At 32.7% G+C, this 20,385-nt stretch overlaps 2 protein-coding genes across 3 annotated transcripts in view; one reads left to right on the plus strand and one right to left on the minus strand.

Annotated features, from left to right (window-relative positions):
• The window catches only part of LOC113824915 (LIM/homeobox protein Lhx3-like), a 171,822-nt gene extending 161,939 nt beyond the window's left edge, over positions 1 to 9,883 (minus strand). Inside the window, exon 1 of the mRNA XM_070125766.1 lies at positions 9,360 to 9,883. Within this exon, the coding sequence (XP_069981867.1) occupies positions 9,360 to 9,477 (118 nt within the window). The 5' untranslated portion in view covers positions 9,478 to 9,883. The remainder of the gene's footprint in view (positions 1 to 9,359) is intronic.
• LOC113824751 (nuclear envelope phosphatase-regulatory subunit 1) overlaps positions 1 to 20,385 on the plus strand; it is a 239,110-nt gene that overhangs the window by 74,272 nt on the left and 144,453 nt on the right. The window lies entirely within an intron of this gene.

The raw sequence follows: 20,385 nt of genomic DNA on the forward strand, positions 1-20,385 counted from the left end.
TTTGTATTATATTTATCATTATCATTATCATTATCACTGTTATCCTTATTACTATCGTTATCATAGATATATATATCATTATCAATATTATCATTATTATTGTCATTATTATCATTATTGTATTATTATTATTATCATTATTATTATTATTATTATCATTATTATTATTGTCATTATTATTATCATTATTTTTATTATTGTTATTATTATTATTATTATTATTATTATTATTATTATTATTATTATCATTATTATTATTATTATTATTATTATAATTATTATCATTGTGATTATTGTTATTATCATCATTTGTTGATACCATCGTCATCATTATTATTATCATCAGCATTATTAATTCTCATCATCATTATGCTTATTACTATTATCATCATCATTATGATTATTACTATTATCATCATCATTATGATTATTACCATTATTATGATCATTATTATTATTATTTCGATCCTTATTATTATTATCATTATCACTGTCATTATCATCATTGTCATTATTCTTGCTATCATTACCATTATCATTATTATCATTATCTTCATCATTGTTATTATCATTATAATTGTCATTATTGGTATCCTATCATTCCCATTATTTTTTAGATTATTACTATTACTATTTTCGTTATTATCATTAGCATTACCAATATCTTTATTTCATTTACTGTTCTTATCGTGTTCAATATCATTATTGTTATCATTATCATCATTTTTCTTTTTATAATCTGCTTTGATTATCATGATTGCATTGGATTTATCATCCATATCATTATGATTATAATTGTTTTTCAGATTTCTAATAAAATTCTCATTATCATTGTCATCATTATCATCACCGCCAATATTGGTATTAGTAATAGTATCGATATTATCATTTTTATGAGTAGGAGAATTAGCAGTAATAATAGTTGTTATTATCGCTATTATTATTATCATTATTGTCATTATTATCATTATTATCACTTCTAGTTTTATTATTATCAGTTTCATTATTGTTCTTACTATCAATACTTATTATTATTATCATTATGATTACCATTATTGTTATTGTCATTATCATCATCACTATTATTATTGCTAACATTATTGTTATTATTATTGTTATCCTTATATGTATCATCATTTTTATTATCATCATTATCACCATTATCATTAATATCAATATTATTACTATTATCCTTATCACTACTATCATCATCATCATTGCCATCATCATTCTCATCATTATTATTACTATCATATAATTGTTCATTTGTTTCGTCCATCGTTCAGATTATTTGCACATAACGCTAACATTTTGCGCCTGGAATCCTGTTCAATAAGACTGGAATTCCTAATTTTGGTGTAAGATGTTCAACTGGAATTTGGAATGTCCATCTGGAATCGTGTTCTTCAAAGTGCTTGGGAACTTTTTCAATTTCTTTCGGTGTGGAATAAGGTGGTGATTGACGGTTTCGCTATCAGAGGATCACACACACACACACATGCACACATGAACACATACATACATACACAAATATACTTACACGCTTACACAAACATACATACATACACAAACATATACACATACACACATAAACATACATACACAAACATACATATATACATACACACATACACACACATATACACATACACAAACATACATACATACATATATACATACACACACAAACGCACACATACACACACACATACACAAATACACAAACATATATACATACACACATACATACACATACACATACACACACACATACATACACACACACACACACACATACACACACATACACACACATACACAAACATACATACACACACACAAACGCACACACACACAAAACACATACACACACACAGACACACTCACACACATACACACATGCACAAACATACATACACAAACACACACACACATATATCATATTGCGATTCTATGAAAATCTTTATGAATATCATTATTATCATTGTTATTATCGTTATCATCACCATTATTGTTATTGCAATTATTGCAATTATTATCATAGTTGTCATCATCGCTATTTTCATTTACTGAATTAATTAGACCGTTTGTTATTATGATAGTAATAATGAATATGATGATGATAATAACGATAATAATAGCAACAACAATGATAAAGTAAGTTTGACAATAATGATACTGATTATGATAATGATATTAAAAATGAGAATAAGAAATAGGATGATGATAATTATCATAATAATAATGACAATGATAATGATAATGATGACAACTACAATAATAATAATAATTAATTCTTGTTATTTACACGACCGCCCGCCCGAGGGGGAAATTAAGAAGGAAAATATGAAAGGGAAGAGGAAAGGAAGGGGGTAGAGAAAGGGAGGGGAAGGAGAAAGGGGGAAAAGGTAAAGAGAAAAAAAGGAGATGGAGAAGGGGAAACGGAGGGGACACAAAGATGAAAAGGGAGAGAGAACCGAGAGAATAGGAGAGAGAGAGAGAGAGAGAGAGAGAGAGAGAGAGAGAGAGAGAGAGAGAGAGAGAGAGACAGAGACAGAGACAGACAGACAGACAGACAGACAGAGATAGAGAGAGAGAGAGAGAGAGAGAAATAGAGAGAGAGAGGGAGAAAGAGAGGGACGAGGCTAAGGGAGCGAAGGAGGGGAGGGTAGAACGAAAGAAAGAAGGGGGGGGAAGTGAGATAACTATGATAATGATAATATCAATAATAATAATAAAAATAATAATAACAATAATGATAATGGTTCTGATGATGATAATAATAACAACAATGATAATACCGTTAGTAATTATGACAATCACAATGATAATGATAAGATAATAATACTATCAGTCATGTATATAACAACACCAACAATGATAATAGTGATAATAACAATAATGAGACTGATGATAATAAAGATGATTATGATGACAATAGCCATGACAATATTTTAATAATGGTGATAATAAAGCTTATCATTATGATTATCATTGCTTCTGTTATCATTATTATCATTATTACTATGATCTCATTATCATTAATATCACTATCATCATTATATTCATAATCATTATCATCACTATCATTGTTATTTTTGTTAGTGTAGATATAGTTATTTTTAATGATCATTATCATAACCATCATTATCATCATTATCCGTGTTGGGTTTAGTTATCAGGACAACAACCATGATAATTGATATTAGGATAAAGAATACGGGATAACCTTAATAACACTCTCTCTCTCTCTCTCTCTCTCTCTCTCTCTCTCTCTCTCTCTCTCTCTCTCTCTCTCTCTCTCTCTCTCTCTCTCTCTCTCTCTCTCTCTCTCTCTCTCTCTTTAACAGTACTTTAAAATGAAAACGATGTGTGTGTGTGTGTGTTTGTGTGTGTGTGTGTGTGTGTGTGTTTGTGTGTGTGTGTGTGTGTGTGCGTGTGTGTGTGTGTGTGTGTGTGTGTGTGTGTGTGTGTGTGTGTGTGTGTGTGTGTGTGTGTGTGTGTGTTTGTGTGTAATATATATATATATATATATATATATATATATATATATATACATATATATGTATGTATATACATACATACACACACACACACACACACACACACACACACACACACACACACACACATATATACATATATATATATATATATATATATATATATATATATATATATATATATATATATATATATATATATATATATACATATATATATATATATATATATATATATATATATATATATATATATATATAGATATAGATATGTGTGTGTGTGTGTGTGTGTGTGTGTGTGTGTGTGTGTGTGTGTGTGTGTGTGTGTGTGTGTGTGTGTGTGTGTGTGTGTGTGTGTGTGTGTGTGTGTGTGTGTGTGTGTGTGTGTGTGTGTGTGTGTGTGTGTGTGTGTGTGTGTGTGTGTGTGTGTGTGTGTGTGTGTGTGTGTGTATGTGTGTGTGTTTTGATATGAATAAAATAACAACAGTATAGGATGATATAAACAGAAACAGTTTTACAAATGCTAAAAATAACTTTGATGAAACGAGTGAACATGAAAAGTGATGATGATAACGATTATGATGATAATAGTAGTAGTAATTAGAAGAACAGGATGTGATAATCATCGGAACACTGATAATAGTCATGATAATGGATATGATGATAATATTGATAATACTGATACTGATTATGATAATGATATTAAGAATAAGAACTATGATGATAATGATGATCATAATAATAATGACAATGATATCAATAATGACAATGATGATAATCATGATAATGATAATAATAATAACGATGATTAAGATAATAATAGTAATAATGATAATAGTAATGATAATATTGATAATAATAATAATAATAATAATAATAATAATAATAATAATAATGATAATGATAAAATAATAATAATAATAACAATAATAATAATTATAATAAAAGTAATGACAACAATAATAATGATAATAAGAATTATTATTATCATCATTATTACAAGAATAATTAAGAACGATAATGCCATTATGAGAGTTATCATATGAGGATAATAATAGTTATAATAATAGTTATAATGATTATGATGATAATAATAATGATAATGACAATAATTATGATGATGATAATGATAACAATAATGATAGTAGTAATAATATTGGTAATGGTAGCGATAATAATAATAACAATAACAATAATGATAGTAATAGTAGTAATAACACTAATAATAAAATTAACAGTGCCACTAATAATAATAACAATAACAACAATGATGATAATGATAATAGCAATTATATAAATAATATCAATAATGATAGCAACAGCAATAATAGCAATGATAATAAGATAACAATAATAATGATAATAATATCAATAATGATAAAACTAGTAGAAAGAATAACTAAAACAATAATGATGATGAAGATAACAATAATGATAGGAATAATAATGCTGATAATAATAGCGATAACAATATTGATAATAACAATAGTGATAATAATAATGTTAATGATGAAAGAGATAATGATAACAAAAACAAAAATTATATCATTGATAATCACGATAATGATAATAATGATAACGATAAAAATGACAATTATGATATTGATAATAATAATAATGAGGATAATAATATCAGTAATAGAAATTATAACTATTAAAACAGTAATGAGAATAATAATAATTATTATTATTGTCATTATCTTTTTTATTTTCATTATCATTATCATCAATATTCATATTATTACTATTACTAACGTCATCATCATTATTATTATTTATTATTATAATTATTATCATTACTATTATCATTGTTATTATTATTATCGTTATTGATTTTATTACTATTATTATTGTTATTGTTATTATTATCATCGTCATTGTTTTTAATTGTTATTACTATTATCATCATTATCATTATAATCAGTGTTATTATTATTTGTATCATTATTTTCATCATAATCATTAGCATCCCTATTGACATTAGTATTATTATCATCATCATCATTATTATTATTATTATTATTATTATTATTATTATTATTATTATTATTATTATTATTATTATTATTATTATTATTATTATTATCATTGTCATCATCATCATCATCATTAGCAATGTTATTATTATTATTATTATCATTACTATTATTACTATTATTATCATTATTGTTATTATTATTATTATTATTATTATTATTATTATTATCATAATAATTATTATTATTACTACTACTACTACTACTACTACTATCATCATTACTACTACTACTACTACTATTATTATTATTGTCATTATTATCATTATCATTATTAACATTATCATTATTACTATCATCATTGTTCTTCTTATCATTATTATCATTACCATTATCATTATCATAATTATTATCAATACTAATACTATCTAGCACCATTATAATTATTTTTTTGTTATCATTATTATCCTCATAAGAATAGTCATCATCAACACCATTATCAACATCATTATTTTGACAATTATCATTATCATTGTGATCATTATTATTATCATTACATTTATTATTTCATTATCACTATTTTAGTTATGACTATCATTGTTATTAATACTATTGTTAATATTATCATCATCATGTTAGTCTTAGTATTATCATCATCATCATCATCATCATCATCATCATTCCTATTTCGGTCATTGTTATAATTATTTTTACCATCATTATTAGTCCTATGATTATAATTATCAACATTATCTTCATCATCATGAACATCATTATTATAATCATCGTGACTGTCATATTATTGTCACCATTATTGTCACTATTATCTTTTATGTAGGCCATCTTCATCATAATTATCATTATCACATATGATTATGATTATGATTATCATTAGAGTTTATTATTATTGTTATTATCATTATTATCAACATCATCATTGATATTATTATCATTACTGTTATCATTATCATTATCATTATTATTAGCATTATCATTGTTATTATTGATATTATTATTATCATTATTGTTATCATTATTATCATTATTATTATCATTATTAATATTATTATTATTATCATTATTACAGCTACTACTATTATCATCATTACCATCATTATTATCATTATCATTATTATTGTTACCCTTATTATCGCTATTGTAATTAAATCAAAGAAGGTCCGGCTTTGAACCAATAAATATTTAATTTAATTATGGAAGTTCTCAAACCAGAAATAATACAACCAGCTCCATGGGAAGTGTTAAAATAGATAAGTTAATAGATAGATGATATAACAGATAAGATGATAGATAGATAAGATAGATATGATAAGACGATATAGTCCTGATAAGGAGTTGAGCAGAAGTTAGAGAGAGACGGAGTGGAGAAAATAGAAGAGTTAGTGCTTAAAAAAATATATACATTAGTCGGAAGAAAACGGAGTACAGGCGGGAGAAGCAGGTGAGGAAGTCCTGCTGTTGGACGAAACAAAAAAAAAGACTAACAATTTTCATATATTTAGGGTCCTATATGCCATTAAAAGGAGCAGTAGATAGTAGATAGGCAGTAGATCAAGACATAAGCCATAGGATACAAGCCAGGCTGGAGAAACTGCAAGAATGTGTCCGGAGTGTTGTGTGAGAAGGAAAATTGGTGTTCGAATGTGAAGAGAATAAGATAAATATACAGGAAGATAATGACCAAAGCCAAGACGTACGAAGCATATTTTTCATTATTATCTGATTAAAAAGAAAAAGAAAAGAACCAGGATAGGAGACGTGATGTGGCTAAAATGTGGATGTTGAGGTGGATGTGTCGAGTTACGAAACATTTAAAGATTACTTCAGATAAAATTCGTGGAATGATTAAAGTATTAGAAATACCAAAGAAATTACAAGAGAGGTTCCAATATTACGTGAGAAGGAGAGAGGAGGAATATGCAGGAAAGCGAGTGCTAAATAAAGAGATGGAAGGGAGAAGGAGAAGAATAGGGAGACACAAGGAGGAAGGTGGAGAGAATGCCTGCAAACAGATTTTGGAGAGAAGGGAAAAACTGATGTATTTTGATAGGCAGGAATGGAGAAGACTATTCAAAATTAGCGAAACTATCATTATTGTTATTGTTATTGTTATCATTATTATTATTATTATTATTATTATTATCCTCATTATTAATATTATTATTATTATTGCTATTATGATTTGTATGATTATTATCATTATTATTATCATTATTATTATTATTATTATTATTATCATTATTATTATTATTATTATTATTATTATTATTATTATTATTATTATCATTATTATTATCATTATCATTATTATTGTTATCATTATTATTATCATTATCATTAGCATCATTATTACTATCATTATCATTATCATTGTCATTATTATTGTTATCATTATTATTATCATTATCATTAGTATCATTATTACTATCGTTATAATCATTATCATTATTAATATTGTTTTTAATATTACTACTATAATTAATGATAACAGCAATAGTATTACTATCATTATTATCCTTATAGTTATTGAAAATATTATTATTGTTGTTACTGCCATTGTTATCATTACTATCAATACTATCATTATTATTGTTATCATAATCATTACTTCATTATTAATATTGTCATTACTATTATTACTATCATTATTATACTCTTTATCATTATCATCATTATTATTCATATTATCTTTCTTATTCTTATCATCATACTAATAATATTGATAACAATAATTATGACATTAATGATAATGATAATAATGATAGAAATTATTATCATTATTATCACAAAGCTAAAATTGATAATAACATTGAGAACAATAATGCTAATCATATTGACGATTATCATCATTACTATCATTATTTTATTGATATCATTAACATTGTTATCATTATTGTAGTTATTATTATTATCATTATTATCATCATCATTATTGTTGTTGTTACTATAATTGTCATTATTATCAATAACATCATTATCCTTATCATAAATATTATCATCATCCTTATTGATATTGTTGTTATTATTGTTGTCATTATTAAGTTTTGTTCTTACATTATCATTATCATTATTATCATCATTGTAATTACTATCATTATCCTTATTACTCTCATTAGTGATATTTTCTCATTATTATAATCACCAATGCGTTAATAACTATCAGAAGTATTACCATTAAAATTACTGTCATTATTATTGCCTCTTGGTTGTGTAATATTTTTTATATATATGGTTATTATCTGGCTTTATCTTTATCATCCCTGTTGTTATTTGTATTATCATTATCATTATTATTATTATTATTATTATTATTATTATTATTATTATTATTATCATTATTATTATTATTATTATAAAAGTTGTCAAGGAAACTTTAAAAACCTTCTAAACAAATGTTGCAACTGCAGTCATAAGTCGACGCATAAACTTATCTATTAAACTATCGTAGAGAACACAAGAAAGGTTGTAGTTTTAGTGTCCTTGGGAATTATTGATGTGGAATACATTGTCCTTAGCTTATTGCTGACTGACATGAATGACATGGCACGGCATTCATTCCCCGTCGCCTCCGGGTTAGGAAGTGAATTCGTCGTCAGAGTTCCTTCCCGCATACCAATGAGCCGTCAGCCCCAAATCCCCCATTGCTTTGCCGCTGTCGGTTATTGGCGTCTTAATATTCACGTCGTTCGCCCCGCCTGTGCATTGGGAATTGGCGCTGCCGCGAAGGGCGCTCGGAGGCGGAGGCGGCCGAGCGACGCCCGTCAGGCCTCGAGGGGCGGCTGTCCTCCTCGAGCCGCCGCCCGCGACCGCCACGGGGGCGGCCGAGGCGGGCGGCGTGCCACTCGGAGAGCGATTTACGTACCTTCTAGGGCCTTGTTCCGCGACAGGAGTGCCAGCAGGACATCGGGGGGAGGGTCGGGTGCCACGGCGGGTGCCACAGGACCCAGGTGCGGCCCGCCCTGGGTCACCACGGCGCTCATGGCGGCCCGGTGCGGCCAGATGGGCCGCGGGGCAGAGACCTTCACGTCAGAGGGGAGCTGCGGCGGGGGTGAGGGCGCCGTGGTGGCGGCACAACGCGGCGTCCTGTCCCGGCCGTCACCACACCTGTGCCACCTGTCCCCGGCACCGCAGCGGCACCACCTGTGTCCCAGCAGTTTCTCACACCTGTCACCACGTGCGGCTTATCACCACGTGCACACCTGTCCGGGCGACGCGACCAGGAGCGCAACAGTGCCTCGCCGGGATCGCACTGCCGTCGGGCTCGGGCGGGCGGGCGGGGGGGCGGGGGCGGACGTCACTGGTGCCGCCGCTGGGCCAGGTGAGTCACTGAGCACCTGTCTGAGGTAGGCCTAGGCTGGGCCTCAGCGCTCCGTCGTGCGGATAAAAAGTCCCGTGTCACAGTGCGGGCGCTCTCGCCATCAGTCTCAATTATGTGAGTGGGCGGAGTCGGGGAGGAAGTGCCACCGGTGCCAGGCCCCGCCCAGCGCCGCGGGGAGCCAATCGCGCGCGCGGGCGGCGAGCGCGCGGCCAATGGCGGCGCGGCGGCGGCACCGGCAGCGAGGCGCAGGCGGGAAGCCGTCGTCCTCCGCCACCTGAAGGAGCCGCCGCCGCCTCTCCGCTCTCGTCACACGCCGACACTGCGATGATTTCCAGGGGGGGCGGGAGGGGGCGGCGGCCCCTCCGCGCGGGGGGGGGAGGGGGCGGGGAGGATGAGGACGACCCTAACATCCTATTTTCATCACCACGTGCATGGTCTCCCCTCCCCCTCCCCTCCCTCTCCTTCCCCCTCTCTTCCTTTCCACTCCTTCCCTTCCCCCTCCCCTCCCTTCCATCCCTCCCCCTTCCCTCTCTTCTTCCTCCCCTTCCTTTCTTCCCCTACTCTTCCTCTCCCCTTGTTCCCTCTCCCTCCTCTCCTCCTCCTCCTCCTCCTCTTCCTGTCCTTCACTCGACCCTCCTATCCTCCTCCCCTCTTTCTCCCCAAATCTCCCCTCTCTTCCCGCCGCTTCCCCTACTCCCCCCTTTCGCTTTATCTCTCTGTTCTTTCCCTTCTTTCTCCTTATTCCTCTAATTCTGGATCCATTTTAGGCCCAGGACCACAAAGCTTTTCAATCCTGGATCCATTTTAGGCCCAGAACCACAAATGTTTTAATTCTGGATCCATTTTAGTCCCAGAACTACAAACCTTTTTAATTCTGGATCCATTTTAGGCCCAGGACCACAAAGCTTTTCAATCCTGGATCCATTTTAGGCTCAGAACCACAAATGTTTTAATTCTGGATCCATTTTAGGCCCAGAACTACAAACCTTTTCAATACTGGATCCATTTTAGGCCCAGAACCACAAACCTTTAAATCCTGGATCCATTTTAGGCCCAGAACCACAAACCTTTTCAATCCTGGATCCTTTTTAGGCCCAGAACCACCGCTTTTCTACTTCGTGTACGCCGTCAATGTGTACATGTCCTGCGTACACATGTGCATTATTGCCCATGTGTACAACAAGGCCAGGATAATACAGGATACAATCATTCGGGAACTAAAATTATTGAGGAAATACATCTGCAAACACCCGGAAGTAATATATATGAATGCATTATCATAGAGTACGTAGTATGCGCTACAAATACACTATAAATACGACAAAATGAAATACAGTTGAATACATCACATTACTCGATAGAATAGACTCGATGGAGCGGAATACAATAGAATTCAGTAATCATTGCAACTAAACTACAATCTTCGATAGGAATACACTACAATACACAGACGAATAGAGTGTTATACGGGACACTATAAAGATAAAGAAAGTCGAATACAATCTAGAATACACTACAATACCCAAGACGATACACTACAATACTCAGAGGAACGAGAATACAATAGAGTGTATTACAATACTTAGTGTACTACAATAGTCAACATGGTGTAGTGCAATCTTCAAGACGAGAGAATTCAATACTCAGTGAATTAAAATACATCAGAATACATTAGGATTCTCAACGGGATACGATACTCAATTCCTTCTTATTCTCTCTCTTTTTCTTTCTTTCTTTCTTTCTTTCTTTCTTTTTTCTTCTTCTTTCTTTCTTTCTTTCTTTCTTTTTTCTTCTTCTTTCTTTCTTTCTTCGTCTTCTTCTTTTTCTTTCTTTCTTTCTTTCTTTCTTCTTTATTTCTTCTTCTTCTTCTTTTTCTTCCTTTCTTTCTTTTTTCTTTCTTCTTCTTCATCTTCTTCTTTCTTTCTTTTTTCTTTCTTCTTCTTCATCTTTTTCTTTCTTTCTTTCTTTCTTTGTTCTTCATCTTCTTCTTCTTCCTTTTCTTCCTTTTCTTCTTCCTTTTTTTCCTATTCTTCTTCTGTTTCTTCTTTCTTCATCTTCTTTTTTCTTCTTCTCCTCCTCCTCCTCCTCCTACTTTTCCTTCTCTTCCTACAAAACTCAGTGAAACAATACATTACGATACTCAACGGAATACAGTGTCATAGGAGAAAATACAATACTCAGTGAAACCAAATAGAACGAAATACATTACAGTACTCAAAAGAATACAGAAAAATCTGCTAGACGAGAGAATACAGTAGTTGGTGAAACAGAATACAACACGAATACAATACAATAATCAATAGGATAAAGTGTATTCTCCAAGAAGAGAAATAAATACAAAATTCAGCAATGCAAAAAAACAACAACAACAACAGAGTGAAATACAACACTCAATTGAATACAGTACGATCTTCAGTACGAGAAAATACATTACCTTATAAAACAATACAAAATACATCTACAATATTCGATAGATTTCGCTACGTCTTAAGATCCTTTTATTTTAATCATTTTTTAATATCTTTCGTAATATTTTTATATCATTAAGAGAGACAGTTCATAAGGAACGTAAAATGGAATGTTGATATTAACGTGTGATAATAATTGGTGTATTTGATTTTTTTTCTGGTTTATTTTCGTTTCGCTTCGTCTTTTCTTTCTTCTTTCTTTCTTTCTTCTTCTTCTCCTTCTTCTTTCTTTCTTCTTCTTCTTCTTCTTCTATTATTATTATTGTTATTATTATTATTATTATTATTATTATTATTATTATTATTATTATTATTACTATTATTATTACTATTATTATTATTATTATTATTATTACTATTATCATTATTATTATCATTATTATTATTATTATTATTATTATTACTCACATGTTTTTTTCTTCTTCTTCTTTTTTACCATTGATTTATTCACATTGTTTTCTCTCTCTATTTATCTTTTCTTGATTTTCTGCTCTCTCTTTTTACTCATTCGGTCATTCATGAGTTATGGTCACTCACTGACTCAGTTACTCATTACTCTCTCATTCGTGTTGTTAATTTCCTTCATAAATGGTGTTATTCATGGGATATTTTGCATGTTATCTTTTATACATGTACGACCTCATAATTTTACTCATTATTTCATTTTAATTTTCAATCAATTACTCATTTTCTTCCTCCTCCTTCCTCTTCTTTTTCTTTTTCTTTCTTTCTTTCTTTTTTCTTCTTTTTTTCTTTTTCTTCTTTCATTCTTTCTTCTTCTTTTCTTTTATTTTCTTTTATTCTTCTTCTTCTTCTTCTCCTTCTTCTTCTTCTTTTTCTTCTTCTTCTTCTTCTTCTTCTTCTTCTTCTTCTTCTTCTTCTTCTTCTTCTTCTTCTTCTTCTCCTTCTTTTTCTTCTTCTTCTTCTTCTTCATCTTCTTTTTTTTCTTCTTCTTCTTCTTATTCTCCTCTTCCTACTCCTCCTTTTCCTCCTCCTCCTCTTCCTCCACCTCCTCCTTCATCTTCTTTTTCTTTTTCTTCTTCTTTTTCTTTTTCTTCTGACTCCTCCTACTCCTCCTCCTCCTCCTCCTTCTTCTTTTTCTTCCTATTCTTTTTCTTCTCCTCCTCTTCTTCCTCCTTCTCCTCCTCCTTTTCTTCATCTTCTTCTCCTCCTCCTTCTTCCACCACCTCCCCCTCCTTCTCCTCCTCCTTCTCCTCCTCCTCCTCCTCCTGCTCCTCCTGCTTCTCCTCCTCCTCCTCCTCTTCTTCCTTCTCCTCCTCCTCCTCTGTATAATTAACATTTCGCTCATTCACTCGTTCTCATGAGTAACAAATTACCAAAATGGCCTTATTCATTCGATTATCAAATTCTTTATTTCATCTTTACTCATCATTTTTGTATTCCTTAATTCTTGTTCTTATTATATCACCGATTTTTTTACTCGTTCTTACTCATTCATTCGGATACTCATTACCTCATTTATGTGCTTCGATCTCGTGATGGATCATTGTTTACTCACTGACTCAGTTATCTTACTCATCTCTTCATTATTATTAGCTGACTCCGTTAGTTTACTATTTTTTAGTTATCATTAACTGGCTCACTTATCTTACTCATTTTTTCGTTATTGTTTACTCACTGTCTCAGTTACCTTATTCATCTTTTCATTATTATAAACTGATTCAGTTAAATTACTCATTTTTTTGTCATCATTAACTGACTCAATTACTTTACTCATTTATTTGTTATTATTAACTCAGTTATCTTACTCATCTTTCAGTTATCATTTACTGACTCGATTATCTTACTCATTTTTTGTTTTCATTAACTGACTCAGTTATTTTACTCATCTTTTAGTTATCACTAACTGACTCGATTATCTTATCTTTTAAATATCATTAAGTGACAATTATTTTACTCGCCTTTTAGTTATCATTAACTGACTCAATTATCTTGGATCTTTTAGTTATCATTAACTGACACACTTATCTTACTTATTTTTATCATTAACTGACACACTTATCTTACTTATTTTTATCATTAACTGACACCCTTATCTTACTTATTTTTATCATTAACTGACACACTTATCTTACTTATTTTTATCATTAACTGACAGACACACTTATCTTACTTATTTTTATCATTAACTGACACACTTATCTTACTTATTTTTATCATTAACTGACACCCTTATCTTACTTATCTTTATCATTAACTGACACACTTATCTTACTTATTTGTATCATTAACTGACACACTTATCTTACTTATCTTTATCATTAACTGACACACTTATCTTACTTATCTTTATCATTAACTGACACACTTATCTTACTTATTTTTATCATTAAGTGACACACTTATCTTACTTATTTTTATCATTAACTGACACACTTATCTTACTTATCTTTATCATTAACTGACACACTTATCTTACTTATTTTTATCATTAAGTGACACACTTATCTTACTTATTTTTATCATTAAGTGACACACTTATCTTACTTATTTTTATCATTAACTGACACACTTATCTTACTTATTTTTATCATTAACTGACACACTGATCTTACTTATCTTTATCATTAACTGACACACTTATCTTACTTATTTTTATCATTAACTGACTCACTTATCTTACTTATTTTTATCATTAACTGACACACTGATCTTACTTATCTTTATCATTAACTGACTCACTTATCTTACTTATTTTTATCATTAACTGACACACTTATCTTACTTATTTTTATAATTAACTGACACACTTATCTTACTTATTTTTATCATTAACTGACACACTTATCTTACTTATTTTCATCATTAACTGACACACTTATCTTACTTATTTGTATCATTAACTGACACACTTATCTTACTTATCTTTATCATTAACTGACACACTTATCTTACTTATTTGTATCATTAACTGACACGCTTATCTTACTTATTTTTATCATTAACTGACTCACTTATCTTACTTATTTTTATCATTAACTGACACACTTATCTTACTTATTTTTTATCATTAAGTGACACACTTATCTTACTTATTTTCATCATTAACTGACACACTTATCTTACTTATTTTTATCATTAACTGACGGACACACTTATCTTACTTATTTTTATCATTAACTGACACACTTATCTTACTTATTTTCATCATTAACTGACACACTTATCTTACTTATTTTTATCATTAACTGACAGACACACTTATCTTACTTATTTTCATCATTAACTGACACACTTATCTTACTTATTTTTATCATTAACTGACACACTTATCTTACTTATTTTCATCATTAACTGACACACTTATCTTACTTATTTTTATCATTAACTGACACACTTATCTTACTTATCTTTATCATTAACTGACACACTTATCTTACTTATTTTTATCATTAACTGACACACTTATCTTACTTATTTTTATCATTAACTGACACACTTATCTTACTTATTTTTATCATTAACAAACAGTTATCTTACTTATTTTTATCATTAACTGACACACTTATCTTACTTATTTTTATCATTAACTGACACACTTATCTTACTTATTTTTATCATTAACTGACACACTTATCTTACTTATTTTTATCATTAACAAACAGTTATCTTACTTATTTTTATCATTAACTGACACACTTATCTTACTTATTTTTATCATTAACTGACACACTTATCTTACTTATTTTTATCATTAACTGACTCACTGATCTTACTTATCTTTATCATTAACTGACACACTTATCTTACTTATTTTATCATTAACTGACACATTTATCTTACTTATTTTTATCATTAACTGACACACTTATCTTACTTATCTTTATCATTAACTGACACACTTATCTTACTTATTTTTATCATTAACTGACACACTTATCTTACTTATTTTCATCATTAACTGACACACTTATCTTACTTATTTTCATCATTAACTGACACACTTATCTTACTTATTTTCATCATTAACTGACACACTTATCTTACTTATTTTCATCATTAACTGACACACTTATCTTACTTATTTTCATCATTAACTGACACACTTATCTTACTTATTTTCATCATTAACTGACACACTTATCTTACTTATTTTCATCATTAACTGACACACTTATCTTACTTATTTTCATCATTAACTGACACACTTATCTTACTTATTTTCATCATTAACTGACACACTTATCTTACTTATTTTCATCATTAACTGACACACTTATCTTACTTATTTTCATCATTAACTGACACACTTATCTTACTTATTTTCATCATTAACTGACACACTTATCTTACTTATTTTCATCATTAACTGACACACTTATCTTACTTATTTGTATCATTAACTGACACACTTATCTTACTTATCTTTATCATTAACTGACACACTTATCTTACTTATTTGTATCATTAACTGACACGCTTATCTTACTTATTTTTATCATTAACTGACTCACTTATCTTACTTATTTTTATCATTAACTGACACACTTATCTTACTTATTTTTTATCATTAAGTGACACACTTATCTTACTTATTTTCATCATTAACTGACACACTTACCTTACTTATCTTTATCATTAACTGACAGACACACTTATCTTACTTATCTTTATCATTAACTGACTCACTTATCTTACTTATCTTTATCATTAACTGACACACTTATCTTACTTATTTTTATCATTAACTGACACACTTATCTTACTTATTTTTATCATTAACTGACACACTTATCTTACTTATTTTTATCATTAACTGACACACTTATCTTACTTATTTTTATCATTAATTGAGAGACACACTTATCTTACTTATTCTTATCATTAACTGACACACTTATCTTACTTATTTTTATCATTAACTGACACACTTATCTTACTTATTTTTATCATTAACTGACACCCTTATCTTACTTATCTTTATCATTAACTGACACACTTATCTTACTTACTTTTATCATTAACTGACACACTTATCTTACTTATTTTTATCATTAACAAACACTTTTCTTACTTACTTTTATCATTAACTGACACCCTTGTCTTACTTATTTTTATCATTAAGTGACACACTTATCTTACTTATTTTTATCATTAAGTGACACACTTATCTTACTTATTTTTATCATTAACTGACACACTTATCTTACTTATTTTTATCATTAACTGACACACTTATCTTACTTATTTTTATCATTAACAAACACTTTTCTTACTTATTTTTTATCATTAACTGACTCACTCACTCTATTGTTCAGATTCCTCATCCTCCTTCTTTTCGTTATCGCCGTTATCAACTTTTTATTCATTCTTTTGTCCGATTCTTTACTCATGTGTGTTTTGTAGACTCTTACTCTCTCATATTTACTTACTTTGATTAATAATTTGATTAATAATTTATGTGATGTTCCTTCATTGTCACATATTTATTCACTGGTGCTTGCATTTGGATGACGTCCATTCAGTTACTCATCCAGTCACTCACTCATTCACTCACTCATTCATTCATTCACTTATTCAGTCACTCATTCACTTCTTCACTCATTCACTCATTTATTCATTCATGCATTCATTTAATCATTCATTCCTTTCTTCACTCATTCATTCATTCAATCAATCAATATTTTACTCATGCAGTCACTCATTCACTCACTCAGTCATTCAGTCATTCACTCACGCACTCATTCATTCCCTCATTCACTTATTCCCTCATTCATTCATTCATTCAATCACTCTTTCACTCATTCAGTCACTCATTCAGTCACTCATTCACTTCTTCACTCATCCATTCATTCAATCAGTCTTTCATTCATTAAGTCACTCATTCACTCACTCATTCATTCATGCACTCATTCATTCACTCATTCTGTCACTCATTCACATCTTCACTCATTTATTAATTTATTCAATCAATATTTCACTCATTCACTTACTCATTCATACACATATTTACTCACGCGTGCACTCACTCACTCATTCAATTTTTTTGCTACATTTACTCAATGGCACTTCTCACTTTCTCACTCCATCCTTCCTTTCCTTCCATGTCTCCCTTCCTCCCTCCCTCCGTCTCTCACTCACTTCTTCATTCACTCTCTCACTCATTTTATATATCTCTTTTCTATACCTCCAATCATCCCTCTCTCTCTCCCTCCTTATTCCCTCTTTCCGTCCCTCCCTACCTCCCTCTCTCTCTCTGCCTCACTTCCTTCACCTTTCCCTCCCTCTCTCTTTCCTCACTCTTCCCTCCTCTAAATACCTCCCTCCATGCCTCTCCCTCTCTCTCTCTCTCCCTCCGTTCCTCCCTCCCTTCCTCTCTCTTTCTTTCTCTTTCTCACTCAATCATTCACTCCCACTCCCCTCTCCCTCATACCCCCCATACCCCCATCACTCCCTGCCCCACTCCCTCCCTCCCTCCTTCCTTCTCTTTCTCCCCCCCACTCCCTCCTTCTCTCCTTCCCTCCCCCACTCCCTCTCTCCCTTCCCTCCCTCTCTCCCTCCCCCACTCCCTCCCTCCCTCCCCATTCCCTACCCTCTTTCCCTCCCTCCCTCCTTCCTTCCCTCCCCCTCTCATCCCCCCTATCACTCCCTCCCCCACTCCCTCCCTCCCTTCCTCTCTCCCTTCTCCACTCCCTCCCTCCTTCCTTCCCCCACTCCCTCCCTCCTTCCTTCCCTTCCCCTCTCATCCCCCCATCCCCCCTTTACTCCCTCCTTCCTTCCCTCTCCCCCCACCCTCCTCCTCTCATCCCCCCATCCCCCCATCTCCCCCATCACTCCCTCCCTCCCCTCCCTCACCCCGCGCACGTCGAACAACTTTCATCAAACAAATGACTGTCTGTCCACCGCGTGCCAATTATTCAAAAGAAATGAGGGAGGGATTTTAATTCCGGCCACGCCCTCCTCCCTCCCTCCCTCCCTCCCTCCCTCCTCCCCTCCTTCCTCCTCTCTCTCTCTTCCTCGCTCTTTCCTCTCCTCTCTCTTTCTCAGTTCTTCCTCTCGTCTCTCACTTTTCACTCACTTTTTCGTCTTTCTTTCTCACTCCTTTCTTCGTCTCTTCTTTCTTCCTCACTCTCCCTCACTCTTTCCTCTCTCTTTCTCACTTCTTCCTTCCTCTCTCTCTTTCTCACTTCTTCGTCTCTCCTTCCTTCCTCTCTTTTTCTCATTCCTTCTTTCCTTTCTCTTTCTCACTCACTCCTCCTCCCTCCTTCCACCCTCTTCCTCCCTCCTTTCTCCCTTCTCCTCTCTATCCCCCTCCCTCCTCCTCTTCCTCCTCCCTCCTCTTCCTCCTCCTTCCTCTCTACTCCTCCCTCCCTACTCTCTCCTCCTACCTCCTTCTCTCTCCTCACTCACTCCATTCCTCACTTCCTTCTCCTCCCTCTTCCTCACTCCCTCCCTCCTTCTCACTCCCTTCTTCCTCTCTCTTCCTTTTTTCCTCTTTTTCCTACCTCCTTCCTTTCCCCCCTTTCTCATTCTCATTCTCATTGTCTCCTCCTCCTTCTCTTCTTCTTCCTCACTATCTCTTCCTTTTTCCTCCCTCCTCCTCTCTTTTCCTTCTCTTTCTCCACTTTCATCCCTCTTCTCTCTCTCTCTCTCCTCCTCCTCCTCCCTCCTTTTCCTCCTCCTTTTAGTCTTCCTCCTATTCATCTTCCTTGGTCTTCCTTCCTCCCACTCCTCTTTCTCTTCCTCTTCCTCTTCCTCTTCCTCCTCCTCCTCCTCCATCTCCTATCTTCTCCACCTCTTCCTCCTCCTCCTCCTTCTTCTTCCTCCTCCTCCTCCTTCTTCCTCTTCCTTTCCGTTTTTACTATCTTCTTTTCTCTCTTCATCCTTAATTCTTTCTCTCCCGGCTTTAACCACTTCATCCTTTCTCTGCGTTCTCTTTCTCCGCCGTCTTTCTGCTTCCCTTCCTGATACTCTTCCTCCTCTTTTTCTTCCTCCTCCCCTTCTTCTTCCTCCTCCTCCTCCTCTTATTATTATTATCATTTCTCCACCTCCTCCTCCTTCTTCTCCTTTTCCTTATCCTTATCCTCCTTCGTCTTCTTTTTCTTCTTCTTCTTCTTCTTCCTCACCTTCCTCTTCCTTTT

This window comes from Penaeus vannamei, chromosome 9 (assembly GCF_042767895.1).
Source record: "Penaeus vannamei isolate JL-2024 chromosome 9, ASM4276789v1, whole genome shotgun sequence".
NCBI classification, from domain to species: Eukaryota; Metazoa; Arthropoda; class Malacostraca; order Decapoda; family Penaeidae; genus Penaeus; species Penaeus vannamei.